The 18,142-nt window shown below is 39.8% G+C and overlaps 1 protein-coding gene and 1 pseudogene across 4 annotated transcripts in view; one reads left to right on the forward strand and one right to left on the reverse strand.

The window, feature by feature from the left end:
• TMEM117 (transmembrane protein 117) overlaps positions 1–18,142 on the forward strand; it is a 581,240-nt gene that overhangs the window by 111,834 nt on the left and 451,264 nt on the right. For all 4 annotated transcript variants that reach the window (XM_060191440.1, XM_060191438.1, XM_060191439.1 and 1 more), the window contains exon 3: positions 16,527–16,659. In XM_060191440.1, the coding sequence (XP_060047423.1) occupies positions 16,527–16,659 (133 nt within the window). The remainder of the gene's footprint in view (positions 1–16,526; positions 16,660–18,142) is intronic.
• On the reverse strand, positions 973–1,620 carry LOC103114913 (large ribosomal subunit protein uL13-like; annotated as a pseudogene).

Below are 18,142 nucleotides of genomic sequence, written 5' to 3' on the forward strand. Positions count from 1 at the left end.
TTTACTTTAAAACTGACATTAAATTCTAGATCTGAAAGCATAATCATTTTTACTGGTCACCTCACTGTGGTCTTATTTATTATCTTCTTAGGAACTTTTTTGAATTGTACATTATAGTAAATATCCTTAATATTATATGGTATTGTATTTTAATTCTAAATACTTGATTTTATGTCAAGTTGAATGAATAGCAATCATCTTCTGTATAAACTCCAATTATTCCTAAGGGTTGATAACCATCTGTTCAATATTTTAAAATTTTCTTTGTACAATGAAATCAGAGAGATCTGACCTGAATATTAATGGAATGGATCCAGTGAGTTCAGGATGGAATTATAGTAGCATCTGCAGCTTGGTGTCAGAAAGGCAATAGATATAAGGCAATACAAAATGATTAATAAATAGGAACCAGAAAGTAGGAATAGAGCACAATAAAAATAGGTGGAAAGAAGCAAGGAAGTTTCTTTTAGGTATGTTTGTAGGAACCCATGACTTTAGTAGCTTTTGCTTAGCTTGCATGAAGGTGAACTAAAAGTATTGTCTGGGAAGATGATATCAGTCTTGACAAGAGCACTATAAATCTGGATTAGAGAAGAGAGTAGCTCCCAGACTTGAAGAAAGTATATAAATACAAGTAACTGTCTACCCATCAATCTGACTCAGGGCCCATATATATTCATATTTCGTACAGAAGCCTATATAACCTCAGAGTCTTTGTCATGCTGAGTTTGTAGTTTATGGTCACAGCTGGGAACATTCAAGGATGCACTCATTTCAGTACCAGTTTTCCTGGAGTGGCAGAGTAGGATGACCCAGTTTCCCTTCAGAGACTAGGGTAGTACCTACCATTGCTACTTATAGTGAGGACAAGGTCTGGTAGAGGCACACAAGATGGTCTCATATGATGATGTTCCTGATGGACGTGACCATTATGGTGGAGAGAGGGATCTCTTAGGGGGTCTGTGCCCATAATTTTTTTTTTTGAGGAAACAGTCAAGTTTATTGGACTCAGACCAGGAGGCCATGGGTCTTAAGGACCTCTGTGAACTTGAAGATTTTCTTCTCAGAATTCTTTTCAGCCTGTTTCCATAGCCTCATGAGCTGCTTCTTTTTGCAGTAATGCATCTTGGCCTTCTTCTTGAGCTTCTCCTCCAGGGTGGCTGTCACTACCTGGTACTTCCAGTCCGCTTCGTGAGCCAAGTTCCCCAGACAGACAGACTTTCTTGTTGGTTTCAGACGCACAACCTTGAGGACAGCCGGAACCAACACCCACTTTTTCTTGTCATATGGAGGTAGGATGTCATTAGACACCTTCAGACGGTCCAGGGCAGCTTGGCCCCGCTTGGTTTTGTGAGGCAGCATGCCTCACAAGGTCCTTCAGAAGATGCGACTGGGGTTTCAGAAGTGGTAGGGGCCACCAGAAAGGTTGGTGTTCATCTACTTGCAGAGAAAGGCCAGGAACTTCATTTTATTCTTATAGAAATTGCCAGAAATGTTGATACCCTCACAGCACACTACAACCACTTGTCGGCCCAGCAGCACTTGTTTAGCCACGATGGCCACCAGGCGGCCCAGGAGATAGCTTTAGCCATCGAGTATCAAGACCTGCCCCTCCACCATCTTCAGCAGCCACCTGGGAAAACTATGCCCATACTTTTTATGGGTGAATCCAAGAATTCCCTGACTATGACCCTAGATGATGGAATGACCTTGTATTGACCAAAAAGGCCATCAATGAGTCAGTGTCTTGCCCTCATCCATCTTTTGTAGTCCCTTCTTTATCTGATGAGCTTAGTCTTCCTCCCAGATGTTAAAGTGCTGAGTGTCATTTGTTGTACCCAAACTAGCATTATGTTTATGGGGTCTGGTCTCAAATTAGGGAGGAAATGCACTTAAGATTTTAGTTGTCATAGGGATAGTAATTGTCCTTAAGTTGATAAATATTTTTTGTTCGTATTTCTCTTGGACAATTGTATATAGTGTTTCTTCTAAAGATTATCAAGGGGTTACAATACTGCTGATGCTGTCAGAAGAGATTAGGATATATATATATATATATCTACAAAAGAAAGATACACACACACATATATACATACTTATATTTTGTAGTTAGTTGAGTAGATACAGTGATTGAAGAAAGGGAAGTAGGGGGTAGGAGAGGAGGGTGTCTAGGCCTAAGTAGGAAATATCTGATTAGACAAATGATAGTTACTTCCCTTTCTACTTGCTCTCTGAGCTTATTAGGTCTAAGTCTTGTCACAGAGGACTATTAAGCACTTTTATTTTGAGCTATATAGTCAGTTACCCCTAATTTATGGATATGGAATACATGTACTTAGTACCCTAGGATCTAGTCTGTATCTAGGGTCTGTAACTTTGTCAGAGAGTACACCATCTGAAATGGAAGTAGGTAGTCTCATGTATTAGGAAAGCTCTCACCTGATTATTGGAATTGGAAAGTTGACATCTCAAGCTTGGTGTCTTTGGATACAGTGCAGAGTAACAAGGCAGTGGCAGCATAACATGGCTGTTTGATTTAGTTGAGCTTAGCAGAGGAGAGGCATTTTAGAAAATATGTAAAGGGATGAAAGATGGTTTCACTCATAGGTGGAATCTCGAGACCTGATACACATGAACTTGCAAACAAAAACACAGGCAAGCAAATTGTTTCTAAGACTTTGTAAGAACATTGGTGGTTATCTTCGGGAGGTGGAAGGATGTGGACACAGAATTTGGTGGTAGGTGTGATGTGGAACTATACTCTGCACCCTTCAGTCTCATAGCCCTCTACTAATCACAAATGAGGGGGAAAAAGAAAAAAGAAAAAAAACAGGAACAGCAGAGGTTGTAGAGGCTGTAGGGGTTAACGAATCTTTTTGCACTGCTGGTAGGAATGTAAATTGGTCCACTCCTATGGAGAGCAGTCTGGAGAACTCTCAGAAGGCTAGAAACGGACCTACCCTATGATGTGGCAATTTCTCTCCTAAGGATAAATCCCAAGAAATGTTATATATTTATGTATTTATCTATTTATTTATTAAACAGAGACAGAGAGAAATCTAGAGGGGAGGGGAAGATAGAGATACATGTAGCACTGCTTCACTGTTTATGAAACTTTCCCATGAAGTTGGGAGTGGGACCTGACCCCAGGTTCTTGCATATTATAACGTGCATTCATCCAGGTGTGCTACCACCTGGCTTTTGGTGGTGCTCCTGGTTGAGTGCACATGTTACAGTGTGCAAGGACCAGGGTTCGAGCCCTCAGTCCCCACCTTCAGGGGGAAAGCTTTGAGAGTGGTAAAGCAGGACTGCAGGTGTCTGTCTGTCTGTCTCTCTGCCACCCCCTTTCTCTCAATTTCTGGCTGTCTATCCAACAAATAAGTAAAGATAAAAAAAAAGAGAAAGAAATCATGGAATGAGGGGCCAAGTGATAGTGCAACCAGTAAAGCACAGAAGTTACCAGGTACAAGGACCAGGGTTTAAGTACCCAACTCCCATCTTCAGGGAGGATCTTTACAAATAGTAGAACAGGTTGCAGGTGTCTCTCTTCATCTCTTCCTCTCTGTCTCTCTCTTTCTCTCCATCTCTCTCCAAGTTTATATCTGTATCATTATTAAAAATAAAAGTAAATAAAATATAGTAAAAATTAAGAAAGAAAATATGAGATACTAGTAAAGGAAAGCTTCTTATAATTTAAGCTTTTTTTTTTTTTTTTTTTTTTTTTTGGTGTTTCACACTGCTAAAAATGCCCTGGCCATTTTTTTCAGAAGAATAGAGAGATCCAGACAGACAGAAAAAGAGTTAGAGGGAAAACATCACAACACCCAATCTTTGCCCAATATTGTACTCCTATATGGTAAACTAGAGGTTCAAACCTGGGCCAAGTGCATGGCAAGGCAGACACCTGAGCAGCTGAGCTATCTCACCCTTCTTGGTTTTAGTTTTATGTGTGGTGTATGTGTTTGTGCATTTGTGTGTGTTATTCTGTGGCCTCTAAAAAAGGCAGCGTGATCAGTGATCCAAACCAGCGCCGTTACAAAAGGGAACACTATTCATAATTATGTGAGAACAACACTTGAAGACCATGACTGTCTCGGGCAAATTGAAGGTACAGGGTCCCCTGTAGGAAAGAAGCAGAGCCTTTTCTTGTGATAGCCCCAGGTAACTGGGCTTTTCTGTTTGATGGAACACATGGGAAGTGCTTTGGGGAAGCAGCCAGCTGGTGGCAGTATCTGTGTATGTGGTGTTGTGTCTAGCCTGAGAATGGTCGCTCAGTGAGTTAACCTTGAAGTAGCTTATGGGAACTTTCTTTATGATACTTTGTTTAACTCAATATTTGATATTTGGGTCAGACTGCTTCTAGCCTTCATACATCACAGTACTTTCATTGTGCTTTTGTAGTGCATTTTCAGACATATTAATGTGCTGTTTTGTTCTAATGACTTTATGACTAAAATTAGTGCTAGAGAATGAGCTTGGCAGTGACAGCATAAGCAGTACTGTTGCATTTCTCTTTTTACTATCCTTGTATTCTTTCAGTCAGAGCACAGTTAACTCATAAGGTTTTATTTAAAGTGCACTCTTAAATCTCCAGCATTACTATTTGACTTTTAAAGTACATCCATTAGTGATTTTTTTTTTTTCACACTCACATATGGGAAGAAGTGACATTAAAATTTTTCAGGAAATGTTAATTGCCGGCCAGCCTTTGCAGTTCTTCAATATCAGTTGCTGTTGAATTAAATAAATAGGTCATGGCTTGAAGCTGAAGGGACTTGCAATGTGGGCTTTGAACAAAGAGAGCCTGTGAGCTTAACTAAAATAAGGTCACATTTTCAGTAAGTCTCCACATCATGACTGATCTCAGGTACCTGGTGTCATGTTCACTGCTGCATCGCCAGCACCTGAGTGAATCGTGGTCTTTACTTTTTGCTTAAAGACATTCATGGCATGTGCATTCTATTCCCAAGAATTCATGCTTACAACGGCTTCATAATAGTCCTGTCTTACGTTTTTGTTTTTTAAAAATATTTAATTCATTTATTTTTAAATTATTTTTTATACATTTTAAAAGATTTTTATTATCTTTATTTGTTTATTGGATAGAGACAGCCAGAAATTGAAAGGAAGGGGGAGGTAGAGAGGGAGACACTTGCAGCACTGCTTCACCACTTGAAACTGGGTCCCCGAGCATTGGAACGTGTGCCACTACCCAGTTCCCATTTCTTAATTTTTTTTTATTTGCAAGGCCAGTCAGAAATTAAGTAAGGAGAGGGATATAGAAAGTGATGAGAAAGAGAGACACCTGCAGCCCTGCTTCACCACTTGTACAACTTTCATCCTGCAGGTGGGGACCAGTGGCTTGAACCAGGGTCCTTGTGCATGGTGATATGTGTGCTCAACCAGGTGTACCCCTGCCAAGCCCATAAGTCCTATCTTGTGTGGAAACTTACAAATCTGTGATGTTCTATATTCATTCAGTTGACTGACAAGTTCCATAAGGCTGTAATCTGCAGGGCAAGTATTACCTCTTTCAGCAAGAAGCTTTCCACATTCCTTCCTTTCACTGTACATTCACAATCTCCTTGACTTTTAGATTTGCCTATTGCTTCTGTTGTGCAGATTAAGAAATTAGATGATGTAGCCAGATCTTTCTGCATATCCTCTCTCACCCCCCATTTTTGTTTTTAAATCAATTTGAAGTTTTATTTGTTAGCCTTTTCCCAACTGAAGTCTAAAGGAATATATATATATATATATATATATATATATATATATATATATATATTTTTTTTTTTTTCCTTTTGCCTCCAGGGTTATTGCTGGAGCTCAGTGCCTGCACTACAAATTCACTGCTTCTGGCGGCCATTTTTTCTACTTTATTGGATAAGATAGAGAGAAATTGAGAGGGGAAGAGGAGGTAGAGAGGGAGAGAAAGAAAGACACCTGAACACCTGCTTCACCACTTGTAAAGTGACCCCCCTACAAGTGGGGAGGCAGGGGCTCCAATCCAGATCCTTGCATGGGTTCTTGGGTTTCATATGATGTGCGATTAACCAGGTGCATCACTACCCAGTCCCCTAAAGGACTTTTTTTTTTTTTTCATAAAAATGAGATGCAAAGGAAAATTTACTAATTAAATCTTAAAAGATGATGGATGAGGTCTCACAATAGTCAACTTACATGAGAGCTACTGCCTGTTGTGAGAGAATTTCCAGGTAGAAACATACACTTTTTTTATTTTTAAAACTATGAGTTTATTGTTATAGTTATGTATCACTGAAAGTTAGCAAGATTTATTTTTTAATTTTTAATATTTATTTATTCTCTTTTGTTGCCCTTGTTTTATTGTTAGTTATTATTATTGTTGTTATTAATGCCATTGTTGTTAGATAGGACAGAGAAATGGAGAGAGGAGGGGAAGACAGAGAGGGGGAGAGAAAGATAGACACCTGCAGACCTGCTTCACCTCCTGTGAAGTGACTCCCCTGCAAGTGGGGAGCCGGGGACTCGAACTGGGATCCTTAAGCTCGTCCTTGCACTTTGCACCACCTGCGCTTAAGCTGTTGCGCTACCACTCGACTCCCAGCAAGATTTATTTTAAAAAATAATAGAAATAGCCTATTATTCTGGTTATCACTATCTCATAGCTTAGCCTACGAGATATTTCATATATATGTATATATTTATTATTGATTTACACAATTGTAAGAAAATAGAGGAATAATTCCTTTCCGTTCCCACCACCAGAGATTAGGTTTTTTTTTTTTTTTTTTAAATTCTTTTTTTTTTTTTTTTTTTTAGGACAGAGAGAAATGGAGAGGAGGGGAAGACAGAGAGGAGGAGAGAAAGATAGACACCTGCAGACCTGCTTCACCGCCTGTGAAGCGACTCCCCTGCAGTGGGGAGCCGGGGTTCGAACCGGGATCCTTATGCCGGTCCTTGTGCTTTGCGCCACCTGTGCTTAACCCGTTGCGCTACAGCCCAACTCCCCTAGGTTTTTTTTTTTTTTTTTTTTTTGTCATTGTTGTTGGATAGGACAGAGAGAAATGGAGAGAGGAGAGGAAGACAGAGAGGGGGAGAGAAAGATAGACACCTGCAGACCTGCTTTACTGCCTGTGGAGTGACTCCCCTGCAGGTGGGGAGCCGGGGCCTTGAACCGGGATCCTTATGTCCGTCCTTGTGCTTTTCACCATGTGAACTTAACCCATTGTGCTATCACCTGGCTCCCTTTGATTATATTTTTTAAATTACCACCTGAGTTGCTGCTAGGGCTCAGTGCCCACACTATGAATGTGCTGCTCCTGGTGGTCGTTTTTTTTTTTTTTTTTTTTTTTTTAAATTTATTTATTTTATTTTTTAAATTATTTTTTATTTAAGAAAGGATTAATTAACAAAACCATAGGGTAGGAGGGGTACAACTCCACACAATTCCCACCACCCAATCTCCATATCCCACCCCCCCCCACCCCCCCCCCCCCATAGCTTTCCCACTCTCTATCCCTCTGGGAGCATGGACCCAGGGTCATTGTGGGTTGCAGAAGGTAGAAGGTCTGGCTTCTGTAATTGCTTCCCCGCTGAACATGGGCGTTGACTGGTCGGTCCATACTCCCAGTCTGCCTCTCTCTTTCCCTAGTAGGGTGGGTCTCTGGGGAAGCTGAGCTCCAGGACACATTGGTGGGGTCTTCAATCCAGGGAAGTTTGGCCGGCATTCTGATGACACCTGGAACCTGGTGACTGAAAAGAGAGTTAACATACGAAGCCAAACAAATTGTTGAGCAATCATGGACCCAAAGCTTGGAAAAGTGGAGAGGAAGTATTAGGGAGGTACTCACTGCAAACTCTAGTGTACTTCTGCTTTCTTAGTTTGGTGCCATACTCCAAACTCAGTCAATTTCTGCTTTGCGTTTCTACTTCTTTTTTTTTTTTTTTTACATGCATAACATTCCCCAGATTCCCATTTAACAATACAACCCCCACTATTTCATTCGTCATTTTTCATGGATCTCTATTCTCCCCACCCACCCACCCACCCCAGAGTCTTTTACTTTGGTGTAATACTCCAATTCCATTTCAGGTTCGACTTGTGTTTTCTTTTCTAATCTTGTTTTTCAACTTCGGCCTGAGAGTGAGATCATCCCGTATTCATCCTTCTGTTTCTGACTTATTTCACTCAACATGATTTTTTCAAGGTCCATCCAAGATCGGCTGAAAACGGTGAAGTCACCATTTTTTACAGCTGAGTAGTATTCCATTGTGTATATATACCACAACATGCTCAGCCACTCATCTGTTGTTGGACACCTGGGTTGCTTCCAGGTTTTGGTTATTACAAATTGTGCTGCCAAGAACATATGTGTACACAGATCTTTTTGGATGGATGTGTTGGGTTCCTTAGGATATATCCCCAGGAGGGGAATTGCAGGGTCATAGGGTAGGTCCATTTCTAGCCTTCTGAGAGTTCTCCAGACTGTTCTCCAGAGAGGTTGGACCAATTGACATTCCCACCAGCAGTGCAGGAGGGTTCCTTTGACCCCACACCCTCTCCAGCATTTGCTGCTGTTACCTTTTCTGATGTGTGACATTCTCACAGGAGTGAAGTGATATCTCATTGTTGTCTTGATTTGCATTTCTCTGACAATCAGAGACTTGGAGCATTTTTTCATGTGTTTCTCAGCCTTTTGGATCTCTTCTGTGGTGAATATTCTGTGCAAGTCCTCCCCCCATTTTTGGATGGGGTTATTTGTTGTCTTGTTGTTGAGTCTGGCAAGCTCTTTATATATGTTGGTTATTAAACTCTTATCTGATGTATGGCATGTAAAGATCTTCTCCCATTCTGTGAGGGGTCTCTTGATTTGGGTAGTGGTTTCTTTTGCTGTGAAGAAGCTTTTTAATTTGATGTAGTCCCATAGGTTTATACTTGCCTTAGTGTTCCTTGTAATTGGATTCGTTTCATTGAAAATGTCTTTAAAATTTATGCGGAAAAAAGTTCTGCCAATATTTTCCTCTAAGTATCTGATAGTTTGTGGTCTAACATCCAAGACCTTGATCCACTTGGAATTTACTTTTGTATTTGGTGAAATACAGTGATTCAGTTTCATTCTTCTGCATGTTTCAACTCATTGTTTCCAACACCATTTGTTGAAGAGACTCTGCTTCCCCCATATAATAGTCTGAGCCCCTTTGTCAAAGATTAGATGTCCATACGTGTGGGGCCTCATTTCTGGGCTCTCAATTCTATTCCACTGGTCAGTGTGTCTGTTCATGTTCCAGTACCAAGTAGTTTTGATGACAATGGCCCTATAATACAGTTTGAGATCTGGCAGTGTGATGCCTCCGGTTCTGTTTTTTTTTCTCAAGATTGTTTTGGCAATTCTAGGTCTTTTCTGGTTCCAGATAAACATTTGTAGCATTTTTTCTATTCTCCTAAAAAATGTGCTTGGGATCTTGATGGGGATAGCATTAAATTTGTAGATGGCTCTGGGTAATATATTCATTTTGATGATGTTAATTCTTCCAACCCATGAACATGGAATATCTTTCCACTTCTTTGTGTCTTTTTCAATTTCTTTGAGTAGTGACTCATAATTTTCAGTATACAAGTCTTTCACTTCTTTGGTTAGGTTTATTCCTAGATATTTTATTGTTTTTGTTGCTATAGAAAAAGGAACTGATTTCTGGATTTCAATTTCTTCTAACTTAGTGTTTGCATAGAGGAATGCCACTGACTTTTGAATGTTAATTTTATAGCCTGACACCTTACTGTATTGCCTGATGATTTCCAAAAGCTTCTTGCTGGATTCCTTAGGTTTTTCTGTGTATACTATCATGTCATCTGCAAATAAGGAGAGTTTGACTTCTTCTCTTCCAATCTGTATGCCTTTAATTCCTTGCTCCTGCCTGATTGCTATGGCAAGAACTTCCAGCACTATGTTGAATAGTAATGGTGATAGTGGGCAGCCCTGTCTAGTACCTGATCTGAGGGGAAATGCTTCCAGTTTTTCACCATTGAGTATGATGTTGGCTGTAGGTTTGCTATATATAGACTCCACTATCTTCAGGAATTTTCCATCTATTCCCATATTTTGTAGTGTTTTGATCATAAAGGGATGTTGTATTTTGTCAAAGGCTTTCTCTGCATCTATTGATATGACCATGTGGTTTTTGGTCTTGCTTTTGTTGATGTGGTGGATCACATTGATTGATTTACGTATATTAAACCAACCTTGAATGCCTGGGATAAACCCCACTTGGTCATGATGAACAATTTTTTTGATATACTGCTGTATCCGGTTGGCTAGAATTTTGTTCAATATTTTCGCATCTATGTTCATCAGAGATATTGGTCTGTAGTTTTCTTTTTTGGTTGTGTCCCTGTCTGCTTTTGGTATCAGGGTGATGTTGGCTTCATAGAAGCTGGCAGGGAGTATTCCAGTGTCTTCAATCTTCTGGAAGACTTTTAAAAGTAGAGGTATTAGTTCTTCTTTGAAAGTTTTGTAGAATTCATTTGTAAAACCATCTGGTCCAGGACTTTTATTTTGGGGGAGATTTTTGATAACTGTTTCAATTTCATTAGCTGTGATGGGGCTGTTCATGTTATCCACTTCCTCTTTACTTAGTTTTGGAAGTTGGTAGGTATCTAGGAAATCATTCATTTCTTCCAGGTTCTCTAGCTTGGTGGCATATAGTTGTTCATAGAAGCCTCGCATGATATGTTGAATTTCTGCAGTGTCTGTTGTGATTTCTCCTCTTTCATTTACTATCCGATTTATTTGGGTCTTCTCCCTTTTTTGTTTTGTGAGTCTGGCTAAAGGTTTGTCGATTTTGTTTACTCTTTCGAAGAACCAACATTTACTTTCATTGATCTTTTGTATGGTTTTCCTATTCTCAATGTTATTTATTTCTGCCCTAACTTTAGTAATTTCTGTCCTTCTGGTTGCTTTAGGATTCCTTTGTTGTTCTTCTTCTAGGTCTTTAAGATGTGCAATCAGGCTGTTTATTTGTGCCTTTTCTTGTTTCCTAATGTGTGCTTGTATAGCTATGAACTTCCCTCTTAGGACTGCTTTAGCTGTGTCCCAAATATTTTGATAGCTTGTGTCTTCATTTTCATTGAACTCTCGAAACATTTTGATTTCTTCCTTGATTTCCTCTTTGACCCAGAAGTTATTAAGAAGTGTACTGCTGAGCTTCCACATTTTGGGACTGTTACTAATCTTTTGTTGATTGTTAAGTGTTAGTTTAATTCCACTGTGGTCTGCGAAGATGCTTGGGATGATTTCAATGCTCTTGAATAGGCTGATGCTGTCTTTGTGGCCTAACATATGGTCTATCCTTGAGAATGATCCATGTGGATTTGAGTAAAATGTGTATTCCAGTTTCTTGGGATGAATGAATTTGAAAATGTCCAATAGTTCTAGTTTATCTATCTCTCCATTTAGCTCCCTTATGTCTTTACTGATTTTCTGCCTGGATGATCTGTCAAGTTGAGAGAGTGGGGTGTTTAAGTCCCCTACTATGATTGTGTTACTGTTAATATATTGCTGTAGCTCTTTCAGTAGAAGTTTGATGTATTTAGATGGCTTCTCATTGGGTGCATAGATATTAATAATTGTTAAGTCCTCTTGATTGACTGATCCTCTGAGCATTAAGTAGTGTCCATTCCTATCTTTTTTAATCTTATGTATTTTAAAGTCTATCATGTCAGATATGAGAATAGCTGTTCCTGCCCTTTTTTGTGGGCCATTGGCTTGAATGATAGTTTTCCATCCTTTCACTTTAAGTCTGTGTTTGTCTTGTTGCGTTAGGTGAGTTTCCTGTAGACAACATATTGTTGGGTTGTGTTTTCTGATCCATCTTCCTACTCTGTGTCTTTTAATAGGTGAATTCAGGCCATTGACATTTATTGATATCAAAGATTGAAGATATTTTAACGCCATTCTTGTAGAGTTTTAGAGTGTTTTGATATATGTCCTATTTGTGGTGGTCTGTTTGTTCATAGGAGACCTTTCAGAACTTCTTTCAGGGCAGGCTTGGTGATGGTTGCTTCCTTCAACTGTTGCTTGTCTGAGAAGGTTTTGATGCTTCCATCTAGTCTGAATGACAATCTAGCAGGATATAGTATTCTTGGCTGAAAGCCTTTCTCATTGAGCGATAGATATCTTGCCATTCTCTTCTGTCCTGTAGTGTTTGTATGGAGAAGTCTGCTGCTAATCTTATGGGTTTTCCTTTGTAGGTGACTCTTTGTTTTTCTCTTGCAGCCTTGAGGATCCTTTCTTTATCCTTATTCCTTTCCAATCTAAGTATGACATGTCTTGGTGTCTTTAGGTCTGGGTTAATTCTGTTTGGGACCCTCTGGGCTTCTTGAATCTTTATGTCTTTGGTGTTGTCTAGACTAGAGAAATTTTCAGCTATTATGGCCTGGAGAATGCTTTCTTCCCCCCCTTCTCTTTCTTCCTCTGGTAAGCCAATAATGCGTATATTGTTTCTTTTGAAGTCATCCCATAGGACTCTGTTGTTGTTTTCAGCATCTCTTAATCTCTTTTTGAGATCTCTTACTTCTTTTTTAGTTGTCTCTAATTCATCCTCAATCTTGCTAATTCTGTCTTCAGCCTCATTGATTCTATTCTCTCTGCCCTCTACTGCTTTCTGGAGTTCATCTATTTTGTTGCCCTGCACTGATACTGTTTTAGCTTGTTCAGCTACTTGCCGTCTTAGCTCAGCGATTTCAGCTTTCAGCTCTCTAATAACCATGAGATAATTAGAATTTTCTTCCATATTCTCATTTGTTGTTCCTGCATTTCTGATTACAATTTTTTCAAATTCTTTACTCACTCCTGTTATTATTTCCTTAGCTAATGTTTGGATGTTGAACTCGTTGTTTTGTGCTTCACCCTCTGGAGGACTTTTAGCTGGACTCTTGTCCTGGTTCGAGTCTCCAATATTTTTTCTTGTTGTTTTAACCATTTTATATAAGTTAACAGTTTTTTCAATCCCTGAGTTGGAGTTCAGTGGTGTAAAAGCCTTTTTTTTTTCCCCTGTAGGCTATGGGAGCCTGAGGGCTTTTAAACTATCAATAGGCTTCTTAGCTTAATCACTGACTCCTGACCAAGAGATAAAGCAGGGTGTGGCAGAGATAATCCAGTGGTTATGCAAAGAGACTTTCACAGCCCCTCAGCTATGCCATCGAGGTATAGGTCTTCTGATTTTCCCAGTTAGATCTCTGTACCCTGGTGTCCCTCCCTGTTGCTGCTCCAGATTCTGAGGGTAGTAGCAATGGAGACTCAAGAGTTGCACTTGGTGAGTCTCTGGGGAGTCCTTTCCTCCCTTCAGCTGTCCCCTTGTTGGTGGAGCAGACTGGAGGTGGTGTCTCCACTGACAAACTGTCGAACTGTTAGCAGTCACTTAATCTCTCCTTAGGCCCCTCTCTCCTCTCTGTCACCAGCCACACGTGTTTGTACTCACGGGTGATTTACTGGGTTTCTGTGGTCATTCTAGTCCTGTCTTGTTTCGGTCCGGGTGGTCTCCTTTAGTATTCCTAGTTGATCCGGGAGAGGAGAGGAGAGGAGAGAAACCGATCTGCTGCTCGTAGCTCCGCCTCCGGAAGTCGAATCTTTTCTTTTTTTTTTTTTTTTTTAATCTTATTGGATAGAGACAGAAACTGAGAGGGTTAAGGAAGATAGAGAGGGAGAGAGCCAGGGAGGCACCTGCTTCACCACTCATGAAGTTTCCCCCTGCAGGTGGGGACTGGGAGCTTCAACCCAGGTTCTGGAGCACTGTAGTGTATGTGGTTAACCAGGTGCATCACTGCTTGGCCCCCAGCGTTTAGTCTGCATAGGAGATATTTCTTCCATGATCCAGCTGTCTGGTCCTTTTTCCAGCCATGACATCATCACCCCAGACAAAAATTTGAATCCACCTGCATATCAGATGTCAGGCTCAGAAAAAAAAAAAAGACAAAGAAACATACACTTCTATGTAATATATCCACAACTCATGGGAAAAGTCTACCAAGTGAGAGATTCTATGGTAAAAATCTTAGGCCTGTCCTCTATGAATCATAGTTCTTATATGATCACTGTTTCCTTTATTATTACTTAGATGCATTTTATTTTCCATCTCAGGAATGTAGCTAGGTATAATGGACAATGCTTAAGAGAAACCAGGGTATCCAATGCTCTTTTTTTTTTTTTTCTTATTCTCATGTTATTTTTGTTTTCTCTTACCAATTTCTTTTCTTGGTCACAAATCAAAGCATTTCTCTCTTATTTCCATCTCATTCTGACATTAGTAATTTTCATTTTAATGTTCATTGTAATGTGCTTTCATTCCCTGAAATATTTGCGTTTGAACATTATCCTTTGTAAATGGACTGCTAGGTATGAATTTATATTTTGTTGGGAGCTGTATCAAATTCTACCACCTGGCCCAGCAATTGAAATGGATGGAACTGGAGGTGACTATGCTTAGTGACATATGTAAGGAGGTTCATTCATATGTAGAATATAGAGAATTGAAACACATGGAATTGTACAGAAAAGAAGTAACCAAACTGTCTCTAAAAGTTTGTGGGAAAAGTGCTAGTTATCTTTGGGGGGGGTGAAGAACATCATCTTATAATATTACAAACCATTATTAAATCACAAATAACATTTCTATTAAATGAGAAAAAAATAATAAAATCATGTTTATTGTCATATTGATCGGTTAGGCAAGAAGAGATCCACTTAATTTATCTCAATTAAAGGGAGTTTGATGCAGTGAATCAGGAATGACAGTTTGGTGACTTCGTTTGTGTGCAAATTCATGAAGCTTCCCCCTGCCGGTGGGAACCAGGGGCTTGAACTCTGGTCCTTGTGCATGGTAATTTGTGTACTCTACTGAGTGAGCCACAACAGGCCCCCCTTGTTAGATTTTCACTCTCTTGTAATTTCACTTTGAATATGAATTTAATGTACCAACTACCTAACAGTTGCTAATCAACTCTGTGTACCAACTACCTAAGCAACTCTTGTGTTTTACAGTTCAGATTCTCAAACGTAAGAGTCCATTTGACCTAGCATATGTTTTCACAGCCAAACCAGGCACTGGCTGCTATTCAAACAATCTATGGGTTTTAGCTCTCTTCTCAGTTCTCACTCCTAGTCTGCTTAACTGTTGTAAGGAGGTTGGGTCTTGTGATACAGAAATAGTCATGAAAATGGGCAGTGCTAGATAGCATAATGGCTATGCAAACAGACTCTTGTGCCTGAGGCTCCAAAGTCCAAAGTTCAATTCCCAGCACCACCATAAACCAGGGTTTAGCAGTTCTCTGGAAAAAGAAAGTAAAGGAATGGTTACCAAAATAGCAGGGATTGCATGAGATGTGTTTTAGCTGGGATAGTGGTGTACATGGGCAAGTGTTAACTGGGATCAATTGGATTTCATTCATTCATTCATTCATTCATTCATTCATTCATTCATTCATTCATTCATTTTTACCAGAACTCTATTCAACTCTGGTTTAACATGGTACTAGGGATTTAATCTGGGACCTCAGAACCTCATGCATGAAAGTCTTTTGTGGGCTGGATAGTGGCACACTCAGTTGAGTGCACGCATTACTATGTGTGAGGACCCAGGTTCAAGTTCCTGCTCCCGGCCCGCAGGGGGAGACACATCATGAGGGCTGGAACAGGACTACAGGTGTCTCTATTTCTCTCTCCATTTCTCTCTCCTCTTCCCCTCTCAATTTCTTTCTCTTTCCTATCAATAACACAACACAACACAACACACACACACACACACACACACACACACACACACACACACACACCTTGCATACAAAAGAAACTCTTTCCTGCAACTACTTTATTTCCCAGCTCTCAGTTGGATTTCATTAAAAGTTAGATTTTAGTTTTATCATTTGTCCAATATTGTGGGTGGGTTTGTAAAAATATATAGAATTATATTTAAGGTTTATATGACTTTTTTTACATTTGCCTTAAGTAGTTTCAATGTTAATGAACCAAAACTATGTTTGGTGAGTAGAAAATGACAAGTAGTTAGGGGCCAGGTGGTGGCACACCTGTTTAAGGGCACACATTACAGTGTACAAGGACCCAGGTTCAAGCCCCTGGTCCTCATCTGGGGACTCATCAAGCAGGGCTGCAGGTGTTTCTCTGTCTTTTCCCCTCCTCTTCCCCTTTCCTCTCAATTTCTGTCTCTAACCACTAAAAAAATAAATAAAAATATTAAAATCAAAGAAAATATTTGTACTTCTCTGGTTTTCATCCTTATATAATAATCTCTGTATCTAGATTCTCATGTTAGTATTATTTGCTGTAGGATAATATAGAAGTTGTCTTGGATTTCATTCTTCATCATTTATTTACAAATGAACAAAAAGGACAGTGGTTTCACTCATGAAGTGGTCCTATGGCCATTACTTTAGAATATAATGAGATAACAGAGAGTCATAAAATAAAACATCAATTATGTGAATTCTGAGTAGCACTGTGCATTGATTTATGATATTGTTTCTATTGCAGGTCAGTTGCTCCGGTTAAAAATGTTTCGAGAAGACCATGGGTCGTGGATGACAATGTTCTTCAGTACAATTCTCTTTCTCTTTATATTCTCTCACATATACAACACAATTCTTCTAATGGATGGGAACATGGGGTAGGTTGCCTTTCCCCTTTCTACTGTGGTGAGTGTTACATTGGAAATTTGGAAAAACCCAAGGAGATTTTACTTTTCAGTTCCTAGTAGCCTAAACATCCTTCACAATTATCCTCCCTACATGTAGAAGATCTATGTGTTTTCCTTAAGACCTTTAGAGACAACTCCCCTCCCCAAGAAACTTGTAATGGTTTTTACAATATATAAACTGTGTTCCTTTTTCTTTCTTTTTAAAAAATTTTTATTTATAAAAAGGAAACACTGACAAAAACCATAGTATAAGAAGGGTACAACTCCACACAATTCCCACTACCAGAACTCCGTATCCCATCCCCTTCCCTGATAGCTTTCCTATTCTTTAACCCTCTGGGAGTATAGACCCAGGGTCATTATGGGGTGCAGAAGGTGGAAGGTCTGGCTTCTGTAATTGCTTCCTTGCTGAACATGGGTGTTGGCAGGTCGAGCCATACTCCCAGCCTGTCTCTCTCTTTCCCTATTGGGGTGGGGCCCTGGGGAAGTGGGGACTCCAGGACACATGGTGGGGTTGTCTGCCCAGCGAAGTCTGGTTGGCATAATGGTAGCATCTGGAACCTGGTGGCTGAAAAAAGAGTTAACATATAAAGCCAAACAAGTTGTTGACTAATCATGAACCTAAAGGCTGAAATAGTTCAGATGGAAAGTTGGGGGAATCTCTGTTTTGTAAATAGTTAGTAGGCATATTTTAGTTATATTCCAAAGGACCCATGACTATGCTAGTTTATTATTTTTTTTTTAATGAGCCTGATATCTGATATGCAGGTGGATCCAAGTTATTGTCTGGGGAGATGATGTCATAGCTGGAATAAGGACCAGAAAGCTGGATCAGGGAAGAGAGTAGCTCCTAAATATGGGAAAGATGTATAAATATTGTTGACTATAAATCCCATTGATTTGATGTGATCTGGGAGCCCATACTCAGCTTAGGAGCCTATGTGACCTCTGCATCCTTGTAGATCTGAGTTTACATTCTGTGGTCATGAGTAGGAACATTCCAAGCTGCTCTAATTTCAGGACCTATCTTCCTCAGGTGAAATATAGAGTATGTTGTCCAGCTTCCCTTCAGAGGATGGAACATTCTCTACCATTGTTGATCCACTTTGAGGGCAAGGTCCTATGGGGGTTCACAAAGGGTCTATTGTGTTGTTCCCAATAGAGATGACCAGTAACAATGGAGAGAGGGATTTATTTGAGGTCTAGGCCCATCATGTCTGTTTTGGAATCTCAGGACTCCCTAACTAGGGCCCCAGCTGATGAGGTGGCTTGATAGTGACTAAAGAGTCTTTGTTAAAGTATGCCAGTCTCTTCCCCTTATTCAGCTTTTGCTGTCCTTACTTTGATAAGGTTAGCTTTGGAGTGACTGAGGGAAGAGTGATAGGAAGTAGTTGAGGCAGGTATTTAATTCTAAGTAGACACTGTTTCATTAGGAACTTTATGGTGTCTTTTT

This window comes from Erinaceus europaeus, chromosome 5, assembly GCF_950295315.1.
Source record: "Erinaceus europaeus chromosome 5, mEriEur2.1, whole genome shotgun sequence".
Taxonomy (NCBI): domain Eukaryota; kingdom Metazoa; phylum Chordata; class Mammalia; order Eulipotyphla; family Erinaceidae; genus Erinaceus; species Erinaceus europaeus.